This window comes from Odontesthes bonariensis, chromosome 21 (assembly GCF_027942865.1).
Source record: "Odontesthes bonariensis isolate fOdoBon6 chromosome 21, fOdoBon6.hap1, whole genome shotgun sequence".
Taxonomy (NCBI): Eukaryota; Metazoa; Chordata; class Actinopteri; order Atheriniformes; family Atherinopsidae; genus Odontesthes; species Odontesthes bonariensis.
In genome coordinates, this window is record NC_134526.1 from 8,101,132 (window position 1) to 8,123,478 (window position 22,347).

At 39.9% G+C, this 22,347-nt stretch overlaps 2 protein-coding genes across 3 annotated transcripts; both read left to right on the forward strand.

The window, feature by feature from the left end:
• The first annotated feature begins 10 nt into the window (after positions 1-10).
• Positions 11-10,477, forward strand: hsd3b7 (hydroxy-delta-5-steroid dehydrogenase, 3 beta- and steroid delta-isomerase). Of its 2 annotated transcripts, none has more exons than XM_075454246.1 (6): positions 11-233; positions 2,038-2,193; positions 4,683-4,791; positions 6,790-6,889; positions 7,467-7,629; positions 8,966-10,477. In XM_075454246.1, the coding sequence occupies exons 1-6, from the start codon at positions 44-46 to the stop codon at positions 9,376-9,378; spliced, it is 1,131 nt and encodes a 376-aa protein (XP_075310361.1). In that variant the 5' UTR covers positions 11-43; the 3' UTR covers positions 9,379-10,477. The 2 variants fall into 2 exon arrangements, with proteins under 2 accessions (XP_075310361.1, XP_075310362.1); XM_075454247.1 differs by lacking the exon at positions 11-233 and adding an exon at positions 1,329-1,424.
• A 1,900-nt stretch (positions 10,478-12,377) lies between these two features.
• tbc1d10b (TBC1 domain family, member 10b) lies at positions 12,378-22,327 on the forward strand. The gene is made up of 10 exons (XM_075453431.1): positions 12,378-12,851; positions 14,002-15,021; positions 15,810-15,909; positions 16,026-16,133; positions 16,627-16,733; positions 17,148-17,262; positions 17,796-17,861; positions 17,941-18,130; positions 18,322-18,476; positions 18,646-22,327. The coding sequence occupies exons 2-10, from the start codon at positions 14,021-14,023 to the stop codon at positions 19,561-19,563; spliced, it is 2,760 nt and encodes a 919-aa protein (XP_075309546.1). The 5' UTR covers positions 12,378-12,851; positions 14,002-14,020; the 3' UTR covers positions 19,564-22,327.
• The last annotated feature ends 20 nt before the right edge of the window (positions 22,328-22,347 follow it).

The window sequence follows — 22,347 nt, forward strand, 5'->3', positions numbered from 1 at the left end:
CTATAAGCTCGATCGAGCTTGTTTCTGGGGTTTAAAGCAGCGGATGCAGCTGTCACTGCAGCAGAGTCTCAACATGTCTGAAAACGAACGAGAGCGCGTTTATTTGATCACCGGCGGATGCGGATTTCTCGGTAAGCATCTGCTGACGCTTTTGTTGGAGAAGGAGGACAAGCTGGTGGAGATCCGGGTGTTTGACAAACACATAGATCCCAGCTTAAAGGGACTCAGCACAGGTAAGAGCTGATAAGATGTTCTTTAGTTACGCTGTGTATGTTTACAATCTTGTTTTAATCATATGTTTTCTGTGGGGATGGCATGTTTTTTTTTCCGTTCATAACCTGCTCTGCGTATTTCTGACTGACAAGGATTTCTTATGAAAACTGTCACTTATCACCTTTATGGAAAAGCAGCAAAAGCTTCCTAACAATCAAGTGATGAGTGAAATCTTGCATTATATTTGATTTCAAGTGCATTTTACTTATGATTCTTATGACCCTTCTGGTAAAAATGTGTAGTTTTCACATGGATTTCTGTACTTGATCCTAAAATCCTAATGAATTTAGATGTGTTTATTGAATCTTAATCACTTAATATTTGAGTTGAACATCAAAGGAGTAACTTTGAGAGTCATGACTTAAGTACAGCTCTAATCTGCCTCACCAAAAGGGAACAAAAATGCTTTAAAAACTTTAAACAATGATTTCCATCACATGGTTTGTGGTCAAAGGGTCAACCTGCAGGCTGGACAAATATCCTGATATCAGGATGGTCAACTCCCCTTATTTTCCTATACCACGAAAAAGATGTCATCACTTCTGTGTGATTAATGAAAGGTCCGCGGCCTCTTCTGTGGAACAGACAGTGAAAACAGGTGGTGGCTCTGTATCTATCAGAATAAGGCTTTACTTCCTGGTAAAACAAAAATAGCAATTAAATCAAGTATAAGCTAGTCTGTGGTTTTTGTTTTTGGGTTGAGGGTTTTGCAGTTTGCAACATGAAATGCTGTAAATCACTTTAAACAAAAAATACAAAAGACCTTTCATTCAGTTAGAAGAAGCCTCCAAACCCCCAAATGACACATCTGTCCCATGATCTGTTCCTTCAGACAGACTGGCTTACAGAAACAGGATAGCTCTCTCGCAGACGCCTAGTTAATTCCACACAGCAGAAAGAAATGAATGAATAACTGAGCATGGCATCCTCCTTTGTCAGTTGGAATGACTTGAAATGGGTTTAATGTTAAATGAGAGGATGTAACATTTTTAGTCAGAATTGCATCAGACTATCTGAGGCGACGTTCAAAAGTCCATTCCTCTTCCCCTTCTGTGTCAGCTGCAGCACTCTATCAGCATTTCAAGGCCATGGCATGAGAGCAAAGATAAACCAAGGGTTCAAGACCTTCAGAATGATAACAAGACTCAATGGTAATGCTCCACGGCAGGTCTCGTGTGAGAGGGAACTGTGTGGAATGGCTATATACACCATTAGATTATTGAAATGTATCATTTCTGCAATCGATCATTATGCATTGTTTCTACAAAAGGTTCTTGTTTGAACACATTCTGGGCAATGATGCAATTCATTGAACGGGACTACATTTTGCACAACCTCTTTAACTCTGGAGCCCCCGGTGGTGGGGGCGGGAGGGGGAACCACCAGTTTGATCCAGCTCTGAGGAAGTCTCACAGGTGTTAGCTTAATTTTGTTACACAGAGCCGGTTGTAATTGCAGAGAAACACTCATTAACCTGAACAGGTTAATGCAGTTTAAGTTGTTGGGTTTTTCATTAACTGTGCAGGCTATATTAGGGCAATGTACAAAATTCTACTTGTCTGGATTAGGAAATCTCATCCAGGTTTCATGCCACCATGATACAGCTGATATAAAACCAAGGCATTTTTCGCTTGGATGCTTTCTAATCTAAGTATAAACTGATTTAAGAAGGTTTTCTTTTTCTTGCATGTTCACACTCACCCTTATCTTTCACCACACATGGCATTAAATGTTTTTCTTTGTGTCTTCCTGTTTCTCGTGCAGAGCGGATAAAGGTGACTGTCACTCAAGGAGACATCACAGACTGCAGCAGTGTGTTGGAGGCCACCCGCGGGGTAGATGTTGTCATCCACACGGCCAGCTTGGTGGATGTTTGGCACAAAGTCCCAGAGAAACTCATCTACTCTGTCAACGTAACAGGTGTGACTAAGGGAAGGGATGATTTTGAATGATAACAAGGAACAAGCTTTAACCGGAAACATCAATGGGTGGAAAAGGTTTATGAATTTTTCTTGAGAATCGAGAAATGCAGAGGAAATCTCCCCGGATGGTTACCCGGGGCGCTCCTTCCTTTTCAGTTTAAAAAACGGTACCCATGAAGACAAAGACGTTATGTCACTTCACTTAAACTTAAGATAATGGTGACATTGTGTTCAAAGGTTGTGCAATTGATTAATTTTTGGTTGATTTATGGTCTGACATTTCACTGATTCATTTTCCTTGAGGCTCTAACTGCTGTTAATGTTGAAACTGGTGCGAGTCCAAGTGTCCCGTAATGCTGTGCACGATGTCTCCAATCAGAGAAGCTCTGATTGACACTCAAAATGCTCTCATTTTACTGTTAAAAGCTCAAGGCAGTGAGTCAGAAGTCTCCTTATAGACGTGTTGTAGACTCTTCTTATAGAAACCTGATAGTGCCCCTGTTTAATGTGTTGTGCTCATAACAATAAATGCTGTTAAAGCATGTTTAAACATGTACAGTCCTTAGGTCTTGCTGATTAAGTGAGACAAACACAGAGATGGCGTGTTTGAATGTGATTATGTGCGTTTCTGGCTGCTGTCATATGGAGTGACTCAATGTTTGTGTCGCATGCAAATTCTATATTTTTTAACTAAACAGCATAAACAGTGAAACACGGCACCAATTCCAGCCTCAGAAATGATCAGTGAGTATAAAAGTAGAGCAAAAGTCCATATTTAGTGTGCAGGTAGTGTTTGTGCAGGGTAAATCCATGTAATCAGAGGATAGATGAGCTTTTCAATCACCGTGGTTTGTGCTGCAAGCTCTCACCTTAACCTCTTTACTCCTGACACATTAACACGCCACAAGTTTATGCTGATGCAGCCACCGATGTTTTAAGATTTTTCTTCCCTGAAAGTGTTTACAGCAGCCGTTTGGTCAATGTGTTTTAGATTCAAAATAAACTACAGACCACTGCTCAGTATAATGAAGGGCGGGTGTTTGAATGGTGTTTGACAACAATAGAGCTCTGTGGCACAGAGGAATAAGCTGTATCCAGCTTTGGATATGAGCAGGCAATGCTTCGTATTACTTGAAGCCTTATCGATGCACACATGTGTTCAGGAAATACTGCAGCTCATTGTCTCTGGCCTTGAAGCACAAGTGACTAAGGAGACAAATCTATTGACAACAGCCGGTCAGATGTTTTTCTTATGAAACTAAATCATTTTTTAGATTTATGGGAATCTGTTCTGATCTAAATTCAGATAGAGAGCAATGGTCACATTGCAACTGAACGCGTTTTTACTTTTGGGCTAAACTGAATTGTTTTTGCCTTGACTCTGGTAATCAATTGTCTTCACTGATTCAGCACACAAAAGATGCTTTTGTCATCTGGAAGCTGACTCAGCTGTTGGTTTATCATTTCCCGAAAGCAGCAAAGAAGACCTCAAAAATACCACAAGAGTGATTAGTTGATTTTTTTTATATGTTTTCCATTTAAAAAATGCCCAAACGTATTTCTCCACCTGGGTCGAGAAGTACGGAAAGATTTGATTCTGAAGTGCTGTACCTAATGCTTCAGTTATGCTGAAAGAATGACAAATATTTTAAGAATTTGATCATTTTTCCTTCTGCTCTGATCTCAAGGGCTCCTTGTCTGCACCACATTTTTTTCAAATAGCTGTGAAGTCTCCCTTCTTCAGTCCTGGAGGCAAAATCTCACTCTTCCTAATGGAGTTATTCCGAGTATTTCCTGAATGTTTCACCTTAAAGCCACCACTGTGACATAATCTAGTTTGTCAATTTTTACTTTTTTTTTTTTTGGCCAAAATGCGTTAAAAAGTGAATTGGCATTCTTGTATTGGATTTCAAGACACACATAACTTCATTTCATGCCAAAGAAGGCCAAATGTAACAGTGCTGCCTGTGAACTATGTCCCTGTTATGATTCATTAAGTTTAACTTCAAGCTTAATGTAAAAAAAAAAACAGGCCAAATAAGTCAAATTGGAAAGACTTTGGGTTTGAAAATAACTATTTATTTTTTGCAGTGTACGTCAGCTGTTGATAATAGAGGCCAGACTTTTGTGGGGGGGAAAAAAAGTTTCCTGTCAACAAATCCAAACACATGTTGCAATGCCCCCTTTTAAGTTAATTACATGTTTATTCCTTCCTCGTGGACTCAATAGTAATCCTAAGTCAACCATCCTTTTCGTTATGTTACAGTGTATGCATTTAAATCTTTTACTCTTAAATCCAGATTGATATATAACTTTAAACTTGTGGTTTCAAGTCACTGAAACCCGAAGCCAGAAGAAATCCAACTCTACAAAACATGTGGGATTGGAGGAAAATCTTGTGTGTGTCCTAACAAAATAAATTCAGATCTATCCAAACTGAACACAGTTATATTAACTACTGATTCTTGTTTTTCTCTCTCCTCTCAGGAACTGAGAACGTGATCAAGGCCTGTGTGGAGTGTGGGGTTGAGTGTCTGGTTTATACCAGCAGCATGGAGGTTATTGGTCCTAACATCAATGGAGACCACTTTAAGAGGTAAATCTAAAAATAATACTAATCTGTACACTTGATACACTTTGATAAACTGGTAGTGCAGCCTAAGTGGCCTTCCTTACAGAGCCCACATGTTAGCAATTTAGAATCTCTTTATCTCCCTTGTTTTTTTTTCCAGAGAGACCAGTCCTTTATTCATCCGTCTCTTTAATGTACCATCATGGAAAACATGAGGCCTGTACAGAAAAACATTTTTGTTTGGGTGGAGTCATGGTCACACACAGTCTTCATAAATACAGTATCCTGTACCCTCATAGACTTTCAAAGGGGTTTTGAATTCCCTCTGGAAGGAAAAACATAGTAAACTGGAGTTTTAGTGTTACAGAACTGGAAAGCGACATGCTCCCTGGGTAATGTGTTGCATGAGACTGTGGTATGACAGATGCGTTGTGTAATGTTGTAGCAGCCATGACATGTTTGTAGCTTGAAGGTGAAATGGGTTTTATTACCTGTCATGAGATCATTTAAAAGCAGTTATGTTTCTCTGTATTGCACTCAATGTGACATCTTGAATCTTGTAAATGACAGTAACTGTGGCATCAGCAGCCCACAGATGCAGTGTTTTTTCAAATATTGACTGCCTCTCTGGACGTTTGTGTCATTCTATACAAGGAAATTTGACTCCTTGATTAATATTGAGTCTTTTGGTGCAAGGATGCACAAAGACCAGGCACCGAAAAAGGAAAAGAATTTGCAAAGATGATTGCAGAAGTGACTCATGACCCAGGTTAATATTTCACATTCTCATGTTGTTTAGTTTGGAATAACTGCATCATGAGACTAACTACTGTTTGGGTAGAAGTTCATCCAAGACTTTGCTTTCATTAAAACAACACAAAGTTAGAGATTAAAGTTATGTCTGTTACAAAGGAGTCACGCCCAGTTTGTCACGCCCAGCTGGTTTACATTCCAGCAAAAACGTAGGAATCTAGGTGGAGACGGTGTGAAATATGTAAATATGTATTTTACTAATCAATCATGGTTTTCTGAACTTGACAGCATAATAATACAAAACATAAATCACAATTGTCTGTTGGCATATACATCAGAGCTAAGTTTAAGGCACAGAAAGAAATGTAAGGATGCTTTGAAAAGTAATGCCTAGAAGAGATTAGCTTGATCTGTAAACACACAGGTCTCTTTGACATCAGACTCTCTCGTGAAGGATAAGAATCTGAACATTTAAAATGGAAAATAAGAATGAAATCCAAAGGACGTGTGTGTGCACTTTGTTGCAGACCTAGACTCAGATGCTGATAAGAAATGATCTTAGTTCACTCTGTGAGTGCTCACTACTCCCCTACTTCAGTGCAGACATTGGTTTCCATTTTTATTTTATTTTTATTTTTTTTATGTATGAAAATCAGGCTGCAGACCTGTGACTTGCTATAATCCAATAAAGTGAGCAAAAATCCCTTCTGCATTTATTTCTAATTTCATCAGTGGCGGCTGATTTGAAAAGGCTGACTTATTTTCCACTGAACACTGCGGTTCGTTGACTGTGACAGCTCAACTGGTTCAAATATTTAAACAAACTGATGTAATCCCTCTATGAACTAGTGAGAACTTGTAGTTGCAAGGCTCCTGCACCAATCTGCCAGCAGGAATCGCCAACGCTGTTCCAGATTTTGTGTGTGTGTGTGTGTGTGTGTGTGTGTTTGCTACAGCTGCACCTCACAGCATTTTTTGGAATTTCTGCCTGATGCCATAACATTAAGTCATTCTGCCTGCTCTTGATAAAGAGTTTTGTTCTGATCAGGATAAGGAAAACCAACAAGATGAAAGCTTAGAATAGTATTCAAAGAAAGACAGAACTGATATAAGTTTGATTCTGTTTCTCCTTCTTTCTCCTTTTATGATCACAATAGCTGTTCATCAATTGGCTTTATCAAGCACACTCTACTCGCACAAATGCAAGCTCAAGAAAATGCTGGCTTTCTCCTGAGTGCTTCTCTGAAAGTGTATTTTGTTTTTCTACAGGGGTGATGAAGACACACCTTACAAAGTGAATCACACGATGGCCTATCCCAAGAGTAAAGCAAAGGCAGAGAAGATTGTGCTTGAAGCTAATGGCACCAAGGTACAACTCATTTCACAATATTCATCTCACAATAAAGAAGTCATTGTCTTTCTTCTTTTTCTTGTTGTGCACATTCTGCAACTTTACGGTCTTAAAGAGTATTCACATTTTGAAGTTCAAGTCAGGAGTGTTTGAAAAGCGCATTTGAACAGTAGAGTACTTGATACAGACGCAGTGAGAAAGCTAATAAAAACCTGTTTACATCATGTTAATACCAAAACAACTAAAGCCAAAGAAGTGGAAGAGAAAACATTTATTTTATCCCATCATTTGTACTCCTATTTCTCATTATTGTGCGTACAACACAGAATATTTGTTTCTTGAAGCCTGAAGACTGGGGAGCAACATGAAAGTTTTGATTTATTTGAGCTGTTGAGAGCTGGTTTGACTCCCGCTTGGACAGCATTTTTGTGGTGTTGTTGCTTGTGCAACTTTGCCACAGAAATTCAGACCATCTCCCTTGTTATCTTGCTGTGGGCTGATTGCTGTTGTTCCCTTTGACCCATTCGTTTCTTGGCATCCTCACACTCCTTAATGTTCTAACACAGTCATTGTTGTTTTTTGATTTCTTGTCCAGGTGAAGGGTGGGAAGTGTTTAAACACCTGCTCACTGAGACCGACGGGGATCTACGGTGAGGGACATGAGCTAATTAAGGACTTCTACACAATGGCTGTTCAAAGGGGAGGCTTGATTATTGGGGGCATCCCAGACCACATTGAGCATGGGCGAGTCTATGCAGGTAAAAACTACTGTTCTGAAGAATCTGTGGCCTAATAATACAACCTCAGTTCCACTTTTATCTCAAAAGAAAAGCAATAAAGAGTTAGCTGCAAATGGGGAACCATGTTCAAGTCAAGCACAGTAACTTAAGTTCTGCCCTGAACTAAAAGCAGAAACACATTCATTTGCATTTCTTTTGTATTTCAGAGAAACGTTTGAATATTTCTGCACCCGATATTGTTCATTGTTACACTTCAGAGTATGATTTGAAAAAAAAATCATGATGCTCTGTTGCTGACTCTTAAAAGAGTGGCAGGTTAGGGATGAATGCACTGTAACATTAAGAAATAGAAAATGCAGATTAGATGTATATCACATGGTTTGTTGTTATGACAACAGCACTTGGACATATGACATATGTATAAAGGAAAAACTCTCCTAAATTCAGCCTCAACATATTGTTTTTGCTTTATGTTTAGTCATGGCTTAAGCTGTTGCCTGTTAACAAATAGATAACAATCTTACATCATAATATAATAAAGGGTTTTAATTAATTTCCAACAGCCAGGCCAGATGTTTACGTTACACATTGGTTGTATGTGGAATTGTACAAGTTGGCTCAAAACTTGATGACCTTTGGATGCCATTATGATCAGGCACTGTAAATATTTTGTCAGTCAGTGCAGCTTTCATATCAGCTGAACTTCCATGATGTCAGTTCAGCATGGTCAGAGTTGTGAAATTACACCACACATCACTTAGGCTTTAGAGTTCTTTAACACAATGTCAAAACGCCGGTGCTTAATATATTAACTCTCATTTTTAAAACTGATATTGTCTCTTATTTCATATATTCATATTCAGCAGCATGTGGTTATAAAACATTGTTATTGGATACACATTATTTTCTACAAAGAATTAACTCTGCGTGGAAAAAAAACATCTTCATTTTGATTGATGACACAATTAGACAATATTTGAAAAAGGTACTCAACATGTAACTAAAGCTTGTGTTGACGTGTTTCTTTTAAATCTTTTCAATCGTGCAAATGTCTGGTTCATGTTCATCTATCAGTCGTGTAAATCCTTAAATTTGAGGAATACCAACCAGGTTCATGATTGTTTTTAAGTGATGAGAAACTGAATACTTTTTGTCCAACTTAATCAAACTTGTATCCTAAATCTATCTCTCTGGCTCATTCAGTACATTGTAAAACAAATATGATTATATTGTTTAAACTTTTTAAAAAGGAAAAATCTCTAATGGGGCGCAAAAACTATTTATACATGCATAAAATTTGAAGAAACTCCTCTTTCACTCATTTTAATATTCACCCACTTGTTTGTGTTGCTAGGCAACGTGGCTTGGATGCATGTGCTCGCTGCCAGAGCCCTGAAGGAAAATCCCCAGAAAGTTGGAGGTGAAGCTTTCTTCTGCTACGATGACTCACCCTACAAGAGTTATGAGGATTTCAATACAACATTGCTTTCTGCATTCAACTTCAGAAAGGCCCGCATGCCTGCTGTGGTGCTCTGGTTCTTGGCCATGTTTAATGACCTCCTCCGGTGGTTACTGAGTCCACTGTGCAACTACACACCGTTGCTGAATCGTTACACCTTGGCTGTGGCCAGTACCACGTTCACAGTGCGCACAGACAAAGCTGAGAGATATTTCCACTATCGCCCCCTCTTTGACTGGAATCAATGTCTGGCCCGTACACAGAAATGGGTCAACACGTTTCCTTCAGAGAAAATCAAAAGTTCTTGATGTAAACTCATCCACCGCAACACACTGTTGTGTGTTGTGATGCTGCTATGTAGACGAGCAGGATCCCAGATACTAATGTGGGAAGGAGTGGCCTGCTGTTCAGTGGGGGCAAGTGGTCTTTACAAGAAAGCAATAGTATTAAAATGGTATAAACATCCATGCAGACTCAAATCAAATGTGTGATTAAACAAGTTATTACTGTGATTTTGTCATGGAATATGACACAATATCCAAGAGGGAACTATAGTCACTTTTGCTTGAAAACTCTCCAAAAGTATATCTTGTACCACAAACTGAAGAATATTCACAAAATAATTAAGCACTTTTTTCTTGATGTATTAAGATGGTCCATGTGTGCTCAGCTCTCTTTGATAAACTCAGCTTCCAAGTTCTTTTCCAAACATCAGTTTCAAAAGAGAAAGGGCACGAAGTGTGTGTTGTGAAAAGAAGGGAGAAAGCAATATTAAATCTAATAGTTAGTTCTGAAAAGATGCTTTTAATCGTTGGTTTTAAAAGCATTACACAATAAATATGCTATTTGTTTGTCTACAAGCTTCATTTTAAAGCTGTTTGGTGCTATACACAAAAGTCAGAAGTTTGTCCAGAAACACTTTTACCGCATTTGTTTTGTTTATGTAATACAATATTAAAGAATGTGTAATATTTAAAAAAAAAATATACAATAAATATATTTTTAGTTCAGTTTTTTTTTTGCTGGCACATCTGCCGACATGTTGTGCCAGTGTTTAAATATAAACTCTCACATCAGAGCTCATAAGTTATGTAAATTATGACAAAAGTAAAGATGATTTACTTCACTCGGACTGGAGTGTAGTGGTAAGATAGCTACCTTTCATGTTGGTGACCTGGGTTCAAATCCTCTGCATGAAAGGTACTACCTCCAGTAAGGGTCCTTAGGCAAGACCCCCTTACCCTACCTGTAAGTTGATTGATGTAAACATGATTTACAAGCTTTTACATCCACATTGTTTAATATATAATATGGATATAAACGTTTTTTTTTTTTCAATACTTATACTAATATGTTTATTTTGTTAATTTTCTTTTTGTAATTCTAAATAAAGTCTATTTAATACAATCTTCATAGCCTTTCTTGTTGTATCCTTGCATGTGTTTTACATTACAGGGAAGGTCCACATTCCAATGTTTATGTTTCCATAACTGATGTCACTTACAGCGCATCATGTTATGGAACACGGTGAATGTCATCATTAAAGTGTGCACCACCTAGAAACACAACAAATGATCAGAAGTCGCTGCTGTCTTAACATTTCCACTTGGTAATTGTTTTTAGTTACTATGGAAACCGTTTGCTTTCCAACAGTACAAAGGGTTGAGCCTCTACATTCTTGTAGAAACTTGTTCGAGCCAGCTGAATGGTGTTTCCTTGTCTTCCGAAGTTTAACTCAGTTTCTCTGTTAAATAGTATGACGTCACACTATGTTTGGATGTCTCCCATTTCATTCAAAGGGTTTTCGTAGCAATCAACTCAACTTTATTTATATTCATAGTGATAAAACCACACCACAACACTGACATGTCCAAGGGAAGAGAAATTACTCATAATCCCTGCACACAATTGCTGGTTCTTTTTTGTCCCCTCGATATTCAGATAATTATTTCAAAGCTTGTTGTCGTTGTCCTACAGAATAATCTTGATGAATAGTACATATTTTCATGGATATGTGTCCAATTTTCATATATCTGACAGAAAGCATGCCTCAGTATGAGTTTGTTGGTAAATAGTGGACACTAAAATCTTACAAAATCATATTATGAGGATGTGCAAGGCTATTACTGTAAATATATTTCATTTCAAAGTTCAATCTGCCATTATATTTGTTTATTCAGTACATGTTACAAGTACAATGATGTGATGTCTGATCTGAAACCTCCAAAATCGCCTAAAATTTAGCACATTTTTGCTTTAAAAACTACCATGACTGTCTAGTTCATGAATATATTTGGTATCACCTGAAAGTACATTTTACCAGCTTTCATATGGTACCTCTCATAATGCTCTATGATTAATTATATGGAGGTTATGAGGCAAAATGAGGCAAAATGTCAGGCGTTTTTTGCAAAAATAAACATTAAAACTTTATGGCTCATGAGGCAGGCCTTCCCATGGTCCAAAATCAAAATAATTTTATATCTGGTCATTCCACAGCATGGAGAATGGGAATCATTTCAATTTGCTTTAAAATAACAGGTCTAATGTGCTGTCCTTATGGGGACAATCAAGTCCCCGTAATGAAAATAAAGGTTTAAGATGACGACCTGTCTTAAGGTTAGATTAATGTAGGCTCAGGCAAGGGTAAGACAGCTAGTTAAGGTTTCGATTGGTGCATGTCGAATGGGTAAAAGTCAATGCAGTGTTGCCTGAAGTCATGAAAACAACACTCTTTGTGACTGCACACGTGTATTTGTTTTTCCAACATGATAGGGACAAAAATCTGACTGCACACTAACTGTTGGGGTCTTCCTGTGACAGAAACTTGGTCTGTACAAGTGATTTTTTTTTAGGGTTAAGACTTGGTTTTAGGGTAAAGGTTTGGGTTAGGCATCAGGGAACACATTGTGTCAATGGAGAGTGCCCACGGGCAATATAAACCAGACATGTGAGTCTGAGTGTGTTTTGGTATCACAACCCTGAATCTCCATGGAGAGGTGAAAAGCTTATCAGTATTATGGACGGTGTTGCCATCTAGTGCTTTTATTAAGAAATATATGACTAACCTTCCATCCATTGCTTCACTTAAGAAGTATCTTCGAATGTTTTTTTTAGGTAACTTCAAACATAAACATAGTTTAACGAATAAATAATTTGCGTGACTGATATAAAATTACGTCAAAACCTAAAGAAAATACTGTTGAAAAGTAACTGAGCTGAAAGAAGTACAATATCAATTTCTGCTTTGTGGAAGGGAGGCTCCTGTACGTGTGCGTGCCCGACGACATTGACGAGAACACGCACGTAGCTGTCAGTAGGAAATGCAAGCTGTTCGTGTTGGATGCAACCCTCCCGCTATGCTTGGATAAATTAATCACACAATGTTCTTTTGATTCATCATATAAAGTATTACTAAGAGGGTTGCTTACATTTGATAAGACTGGCTACAGTAAGGTCGCATATCTAACCGAGGTAACGGAGACCTTCTGCTAACTAGCAAGGCTAACAGAAACAGAACACTAACAACGCTAATGCTAATAGTAACAGTAGGCTAAAATTAGCTAACTTAGCTAGCTTGTAACTTAGCTAGCTAGCTTGCAGATTGCAGGACGTTTGCTCTTCCAGTTGCTCTCGCTGTTCAGCGGCTCCTACACTGGTCTTGCTCTTTCGTGTTTTCATCAAACGGAGATTACGGAACCGAAACTGTGGCGGGGGGACGTGCCTACAGGAACCCCCTGGCTATCCAGGCGGACGGATCAGTGTGACACGCCGGTCGTAGGTGAGTTAAAGCGGAGATGAAGTTGTTGTTGATCGGGGCACTTGGCAGGACAAGGCCGTGGGCTCTGCTCGGCCAGGGCCTCGGTAGGCAATGAGGGTGTTAACTGTCAGCTATTAGTATACCGTTGCCCCTGAATCGGGAAGTTGAGTTGCATCGGCCTCTAGTGAGATTGACAACAAAGAGAGTGGTGCTATTCGCTGCTACAGCAGCATGTAACCGATGTCTGTGTGGGACAACCATCACAGTTAGGGACCTGCTTTATCAGCAAAATACTGGTTCACCATGGGTTTCCAGGCGCTTTGTTGACAGTGTTACATCTCAATGCATATGCCATGGTACATGATAAAAAAGTTATTAAATCTCTGTGAGCGACGTATTTGACACTCTGCTCACCGCTTTTGTGAAGCTGTGGGAAATTGAATATTACATTGATAGTAGCCTATTTGATTTTTTTTGGCGTCATCTTCGCTAATGTCTTCAATGTATCATCCATTAACAACTTCCTGAATTATAAAACCATGCCATTATCATTTAACTGTGAAATGCTTCTGTAGCAAAAGAGGAAATATAGCTTGAGGCATCTGTTGCTGTCTGTAATTAGATTTTTTTTCAGAAATGTATGCAGTTTCCATTTGAGTATTAATAAAGTTATACTTTTCAAAGTTACAATTTGATACAATTCAAAGATAAGCCCTTTGAATTGCCTTGTGTACGAATTGTGCTCTACACATAAAATTGCCTTGCCTTACTCAGTTCAGTTCAAACTACGACAGTATCACACTTTGCTTGAAGTGGATTCATTATAACTGTATTATAAATCCTCTTCCAAGTTGTATATGTCAGCAGTGTCCAGGAATTTGCCATGATTTTGAATATGCTTTTTTTTATGCTTAATAGAGCTCTTGGTTATCAAACGCATTCAACTCATATTCTGTGAAAAATTGCTCTTTAAAGTCACTGAAAGCAATGGCTTGTAAAGGAAGTTTGTATATTTACCCTTTGTATTGGAATATATCTCCTCTGACTTTTCATTATTTAAAAGATTGAGTAAAGCGTTGAAGGTGTTCATTCATTATTATAGTTTGAACTGAATAAACACCCTCACTATGGATAAAGATAACTCACTTTTGTTTTCTATTTATTTATGAAGGAGAGATCAGAGTGGAACCATGGCTGAGCTCTCCACCTTATCCCCATCACCTCCTGCACTTGGTGATCCTCATGCGACTCCATCCATCGCACCGTCTTCGTCAGTGCTCCCTGCTTCCAACAAACCTGTTTCCGAGTCTTTTAAGGAGATGCCTGTACCCAAGTCTTCCCTTTACACTGATGGAGCTTTGACCGGAAGCACTCCCACAGCACTGTTAAGGGGTTCACCTTTGACTCCCCACCTACCTACAAATCCCACAACACTCCCTGCTGAGACCTCCCTTCCAACATTGGTACACGAGGCTGCTCCACAAAGAGAGGAATCAGTGGGGAATGATACAGAAACTGGAGCTCATATTGATAAGCTGGAGACAGTGACCAGTAACCCACCTGCGGAGCTCTTAAATACTGAAACTGAGACTTTAGAACTGGCAAGTGAGCCTTCATCTCAGAGAAATGTGCTTCAGGCATCACCCTCTCCTTATCAAAATCCCAGTCCTAATCTGTACCCTAATGTGCATGTCACCTGTAACCCAGACCCTGTCATGGATGATGAGCAGCTTACAGTGGGTCTACCCCAAATGAGTGTGGATTTTAATGCCACACCTGCTCCTTTGGCAGCATCAACAGCTGATGAGGAGAAACCTCAGCCACTCCAAGAAGCACAAAATCCTCAAAGTGTGCCTCCTCCTCTGTCCCCAATGCATGACCCTTCCAGTGAAGCCAGGAAGGGAGACCTGCCCACTTCCCCCACCAGAAGTGGGGCCAGTGGACACCCCAGCCCCACTGTTCCACTGATCCACGAACCATTCATCCCACTACCAAACCCCAACCAGCGGCCAGCCCTCGACAACCTCAGCTATCTAGAATCAGCCAGTCTGATGTCAGGAACGTTGGAGTCCTTGTCTGGATTGGGAGAGGATGGGAGCTCTCTGGGTTCAGACTCAGAGATCAATGGCCTGACTGTCAGACGCACTGATAAATATGGCTTCCTGGGTGGAAACCAGTTCAGTGAAGCAGGGTAGGTCATAGGACATAAAGTCATAATCACTCACACTCCCTGTTACTGAGAAAAATGCTTATCGTGTTTGCTCATTTTTATCATGTTGAATAGCTTGGTTTAAGATATTTTTAAACACTTATTAAATGTGGTTTTGTGAGGGAGGTAAAAAGTCATCTAGTTTTTACCATCATGCTTTATCTAGAGCATGAGGTCTCTTTTTTTTCCAATATGAAACACTATTAGGGCAACAGAAATGGCTTTCACGGACAAATGTACATCTAGCTCAACTGTGTTCCTTTCAATTAGCCACTCTGCTCTATCTGACCTTTGTTTTCAGTCTCAACCTCTTTTTTCTGTAGTCTTTTTCTTCTCTGCTGCACTAAACATAACTGTCTGTCCTTTATCTCCCCTTGGTCTGACTCAGATAATGCTGAGAGCGCTTTAGTGAGTCAGTATGTACTGACTCTGTGTCTCTGTGGCATCACCCCCTCACACCCATCAGCTCTCTTCCTCACTCTTTTGGTCAGATTAGCTTCTGTTTTTCTGACGGGCTAATTGCACTTCGACTGATAAATAATTAAGATCTTATTGATCTTCCATCAGCAGTGCGTTCTGGTGGCTGTTAATGATTTTCTGTAACTGTGTTATTCAGCATAATAATGTGCAAATAACAGTAAAAAAGTGAGTTAGTGCTTTTCTGTCTGTGGACTAAGAGATATGCAATATTTAGGATTATGAGAAGTGGAAAAAACAACTTCCCAGTTCTGCCAGTTATTGAGTAATTTTTTTATTGTTCATGTTTCCAGCGAAAAGGACGTTCGAGTTGAAGTTGCCCGGCAGAGGGAGATGAAATGGCTGGATATGTTCTGCCACTGGGATAAGTGGGTCAAACATCGTTTCCAGAAGGTATGCGCAGCCACATTTCTGTTGGATTTATGTGTGGCTAAAAACGAGAACTGTGAGTGAATGGAAGTGTTATATTTGACGTGTCGGCTAATACTCGGTGTGTCGGTGCATTACAGGTGAAGCTGCGCTGTAGGAAGGGGATTCCATCTTCTCTCAGGTCCAAAGCCTGGCAGTTACTGTCCAACAGCCAAGACCTTCTGAATGCTAACCCTGGGAAATTTGATGTAACGTGTCCTCTTCTTTTTCTTTTTTTTTTAACTAGACTTTCATGGTTTTCTTATTTATTAATTTGTTTATAATCCTTCAAACGATCGATTGTAGTTCTTGAGAAGGGTAAGATCAGTGAATGAGTCATGGTGTTTTGACTGAGTAACTGAGGTGGGGACCACTGTAAAGAGTAGCTGAGTAGGGCAATTTAAGCTCCAGGGGTGCTAAAGGGGCGCTGGCACGGATCAAGCAAGCTGTAAGCTTCTTATCTTGACCAGTAATCCTGCCTGCTCTGGCCCTGCCTCTTTATCCAAGTTGGGGGTCTGGCCTTGGCTTGACCTGCGACCCAAGAGATTACGTACCCATGTTCCTTTCATATGCAGAAGAAATCCTCTTCCACTTTATTTAATTTTTATAGAGGGTTTTGTAGTGTAACCTACTTTAATGGCTAATTTATGGAATCAAAAATTGATTACAAAGATTGTTTCTTTTCCACATTGTTCACCACAGGAGCTGGAAAGAGAGCCAGGTGAGGCTAAATGGCTGGACATTATAGAGAAGGATCTCCACCGGCAGTTCCCCTTTCATGAGATGTTTGCTGCTCGTGGTGGTCACGGGTAAAGTCACCTGCACTTTATTTTGCACCATAGTTAAACATACCTCAGGGTTTCCAACGCAGTGTTAAAACTTGGGCAGACAAGTTATATAAATGGCTGCCAGATCTATTCATAACTCACTCATATATTTATCTTGTGATTTTCTTCTTCTTTTTTTCTTGTTGTCCAAAAATAGTAAAATCTGCATTCCTATTGCTGTGTCCTTCATTTTAAAGACATCCACAAGTTCAATCTGTTGAATACGCTGCACCTGAATACAAGGAACACATTTTAGATGATCACTATTAGACAATGTTTTGTATCTGAATTTAAAGAAAAGGTAACCATATCAGATACTGATGCAGCTAAGGAATACTGTTAATACTGGGGTTCAACTTGTTGGCTACTCAGTAATTTTCATGCTTGTTCCCACAGACAACAGGACTTGTACCGAATCCTTAAGGCCTACACCATCTACCGGCCTGATGAGGGCTACTGCCAGGCCCAGGCTCCAGTGGCTGCAGTGCTGCTCATGCATATGCCTGCTGAGGTGACGTTGTATAGGAAATAAATGCTTATGGTATTGCAATGTCAACCGAAAAGCCCTGATGTGTTAAGTGGCTGCTTTCCCAAGAATGTTTCTAATAGCACTTTTACAACTCAAGTCCTAGCTACAGTGTTAAACAGAGCAGAAGCAACACTTAGAAGGACAAAACCATGGGGGAAAAAAATACATGCATATAGAAAAGTCATACGACACACCACAATAGAGACCACACAGTTTCCAAATCTATACTCTGACCACCTGAAACCGTAGTTTGCTCAGTTCCATAAATAAATAGGTAGTGCTGTATGCGACTATGAGAATTTGAAAGCTTTTTTGCCTCAAAGTTGCACATCACAGTTGCAAAAAGGAGCAGCAGAGTGATCAAATTCATAAATAATATGCAGATACAATTTAAAGCCTAAAATAAAAATAGGAATGTGGATGGTTAAGGACGCTATGTAACATTGATAACATTTGAGCAGCATGTGTGGTGTGTTTTAACGACCGTAACCTTGTAAATTGGTTTCGTTTTACAGCAAGCTTTTTGGTGCCTCGTCCAGATATGTGAGAAGTATCTTCCTGGCTACTACAGTGCAGGGCTGGTGAGTGAATCAACACCCTCTCCGTCCTTTTCTGTCAATTTATCACCTTTTGTTGACCTCTCAAGTCTCTGTTTTTTAGGAGGCGATCCAGCTGGATGGCGAGATATTCTTCTATCTGTTGCGGCGTACATGTCCAATGGCATACCGGCATCTTAAGAAGTTCAAGATTGATCCCATTCTCTACATGACCGAGTGGTTCATGTGTATCTTCTCACGCACATTACCATGGTCCTGTGTCCTGCGTGTATGGGACATGTTTTTCTGTGAAGGTATAACTCATATCTTCACAGCTCGCAACCAGCTCTGACTGGTGGTGAATTATGTGAGATTGATTGGATGCATATTGAACTTTTTCTTGTATCAGAATGGTGATAACTGGATCATTTCACTGATATGTTTTGTGTAGTTTTGTTCTTCTTCTGTGGTTTGTCAGAAACCTAATTGAATTCTCTGGTTGTAGGTGTAAAGATCGTATTTCGTGTGGGCTTGGTGTTACTGAAACAGATGCTTGGCTCTGTGGATAAACTGCGGGAACTACAGGGCATGTATGAGACCATGGAGCGTCTAAGAAACATCTCACCCGACACTATCCGAGAAGACATATTGGTACAGGAGGTGAGTCTTTCTGTCTCTGAGTTTTTTGCGGAGCGTTCTCATGAACTGATCTTGCTTCTGTTTCTCACTCGGAGACACGAGTAATGAGTCATTTTGTCATGTCATGCCCAGTCCAATGCTCTTCACTTCCTCTCTCTGTCTCGTCGCTGTCTGATGTGTTGATGTCCAGGTCATTATGCTTCCAGTGACTGAGGCTCTCATTGAAAGGGAGTGCAGCGTTCAGGTGAGGAAATGGAGGGAGTCGAGAGGGGAGCTGACACACCAGCCAGGGCGCAGACTCCATGGTACCAGAGCCATCTATGAGTTCAAACGCCGCGCTGCCTCCATCAGCTCTGGTGGTAGCTTCTCATTCCTTGGAAGCCCAGTCCCACCGCCAGGACCCCTCAGGGCTTCCTCCAGCCTCCTCTCACTCCCTGGCTTCCGAAGGTCTAAGGCTCCTTTCCGTTCCCAAACTAAGACGGGCTCCTTCTCAGGGCCGTCAGGAATGGAGCCTACGCCAGCTCACTCTTCATCTGCACTGTCATCAAGCCCAAGCCGAGGCCCCAGCCATAAACCACCTATTCCCCCAGGGGCAGGTCAGAAACCACCGGTATTCCGTGCCCAAAGTCCCTTAGTCGGGGGGGAAACTGGCTCATCCCGTGGATCGGCTCAAGCTGCAGAGAGCTCATCAGCACAGATCCAGCCTGCTGCCATGCAAAGCACACCCCCACCTAACACTCTGTCCCCATCCCCTAAGATTGTCTCGGAGCAAATTACTCAAACTATCCCCTCTCCTACTGCAAACAATGCCCCTCTGCTGCCATGTCTGGATCCACAAAAAGAAGCGACACCATCAGCTGACGCTGCGGCTGGAGAGGAAGAAGGAAAGAAGAAGAAGAAAAGCAAAGAGGACAAGAGGAAGGAAAAAGAAGACGAGAAGAAAAAACTAAAAGAAAAGAAGGAAAAGGAAAAAGCTGAAAAGGAGAGGCAGAAGAAAGAGAAAGAGAGGCTAGAAAAAGAGAAGAAGAAAGGAGGGAAGAAAAAAGACAAAGGGGGAGGAGAGGTGGAGGACAAAAACGGAGCGACAGCGGCGGGAGATTCGGCCTAGTTTTCACCCCGTCGTTCTGGGATAATGAAAAGGGAGGCTAAACATAAAAGAGGACAGAGGAACAAAAGCCCTCCAGAAACAGAAAGAGGAATTAATATAAAAGATGGGGATGACTTCCCGTGTAACACGTTGTTTCTAAGACTTAAACAAGTTCAAGGACTGTGATGGAGAAGACTGGATCATGGTTTTAATAGCACCTCGAGGGGCATTTGGCCTTTTGCTTAATGCTTTCTTTTTCACTGAGTTTTATTGACGTGGGACAAATATCCTTTTTTCAACTGGAGCACAGGCTGTGAATCTGAATATCTCTTCAGGATTTACAGTCATTATCTGTTTTAGTTTTTTTTTATTTTTGTTTTCATTTTTAACAGATTGATGGCAGTTGTTAGAGAGACATCAGAGCTGGGGAGTGTTGGACTGAATATTTTCAGAAATAGTGCCATAGATTATGTAAATTAGAAGTGTAGCTACAGTACATAGGATCCAGTTAACACTCCATCTATCCTGTCGAGACTTCCTCGTTGGCAGGTAATATGAATATCTGGGTAAAAAAAAATAATAAAAAGACTAAAAAATAAATAAATGAAGTCATCTCAAATGCAGGCACTGAAGACAGAAATGCTAGTCGTGTTCAGGTTGTATTTATTGTCTTGTTAAATGTTGTTAGTGAGTGTGTGCCTTAGTAGTATAGTGAAATGTGTTGTTCTGTGTACGGTCTCCCGATGCTGTTATTTTTTTATTTCAAAGCTAACGTCAAAGCACCATTTATTCCTTTCTATGGTTGGTCCCATAGAAACTACTTTCGTTCTGTCATTGGAGTAGATCTGATGGACAGCAGATGAAAAGAGGGAGAAGTACAACCGGACGCTTTTAGTCTGGACAAACTAACAAAAGGGGAGCATGCGTAGTTTTTATTTTAAGTTATCTTAGATTCACAGCGTTGTTAATAAACTGTTTGTGTGAAAGAGCGTCACGCAGACCAAATGTCCTTCTGTAAAATTAACGTTGATATTGATTAGATCCAAATGGTGTATGCGTTTTATTTCGCCAAAATTTCAGAATGGGTAAGAGCTTCTGTGCGTTATCCATTAGAATGTGATTTCAAGCATCTTAAAAGAATGAAGGATTTGATTTGCACTTGTGAGTTTCTGTCACAAAGCACCACTGAAGTTGACATAGAAATTGAGTCTTGGTAGTTTGAAATCTCTACTTTGAGGATCTATAGGAAGCCACTTGACGAGAGGTGCCGGGTGTGCCAATGTAGCATTAACCTCTGATCTTTGACCTGTGGGCGACTGTATTTATGTACAAAGTGGTTAATTTAATCAAATATAGTATATTATGAATTATTATTTTCATTCTTACTATTTTTCTAAGTGAGTAAGCGATACCTGATGGACTGGAATGATGGCAGATTACACAACGTAGTTGCAGGAGGATCTTTTTTGGTTTTTTTTTTCCTTTGCACGTCAAGTCCTCTGCTTTTACACAACAAACTTGATGCATGTCTTTTCTATTATTTAATTTTACTGTCATCGTTAGTTCGGTCAGTTTGGTTCACGAGTCTCGAGTTCATGGAAGTGCAGTATTAAGCAGACTTGAGTGAAAAAAAATGGGCCTCCGATAGAACAAACTTTGAGACGGTTGATCCAGCCAGAATATATGGGAAGAAAAAGTCTTTGTACTGTATGATAAACAGGGAGGTGATTTATGAGCTTTGTACAGCTCTTTAATTGAAGATCTTCAGTATGTTCGTCTCACCAGTTTTTGTTCTAACATTCATAATGACTTAAGAACTAACTTCCTAATCTATTTACACTCAGTGTTCTGTACTGTAACATATTTATGCATACATTAAATGGCACTGAACCCCATCAGTATACAATGAATAGTGTCGGGTAGTTAGTGTGAAAACCATCAAAAAAAACAAAACATTGATGCTCTTTAACTGTACTGTTTTCGTAGTTAATAATTAGCGGGACTTTCGCGTAATTGTAGCCAACATATCCTCCATATTCACCGTTTCTCCACTTGTTTCAGGTCTTTTCATGGTTGTCATTTAGATGTGTAAATGTCTCACTTAATCCTCTGTTTTCACACCACTGTTGGCACAGATTGAGTCGTTTTCGCATGGGTAACCCAAACGCATCTATGCAAACCTTCTTCCATCGTGACTGTCGGTGTGTGTGGTGACAGCAGCACTGACTTAATCAGAGCGGTCCCATGGAAAATCTCATTTTGTGCTTCAGTGGGTGTTTTTTGTTCGTTTGTTTGTTTTTTTGTTTGGTTTTTTTTTCAGCACACTTTCAGGCATGTGGACTGATTTTTTTTTAAGAGCAATACCTCCTCACATCTCACGTCGGGATGATAACGTCAGTTATCTTTGTTACGACAGCCGGAGACGTGACGATCAAGTGAATCTGATGCTCGCTGTAGACTCAGCACTTTGCTCTGCAATATTGAGGATGAATTAAGAAGATCCATTTCTGTCCTCTTGTCCTTCGTGCATTTCCACATTAATGCTGAAGTTGTCCTTTACTACACTTCATTGGGAATGACTCCACTGATGCAAGTACTTAAAAAAAGTGTGTTAGCTGTTGTTCATGCCATGCCGTTATGTCTTTTGTGTCTTTAAGTTTACATGTCACTCTCTCTGGCGAAAGTGAAATAAAATCATAGCTAAATTAATTCATTCCTTCAGATCAACAACTTGTATTTATAAGTAATGACATTTGTGATGAGTAATAAACCATAATATATTAAATCATCATGGTGTGTTTCTGT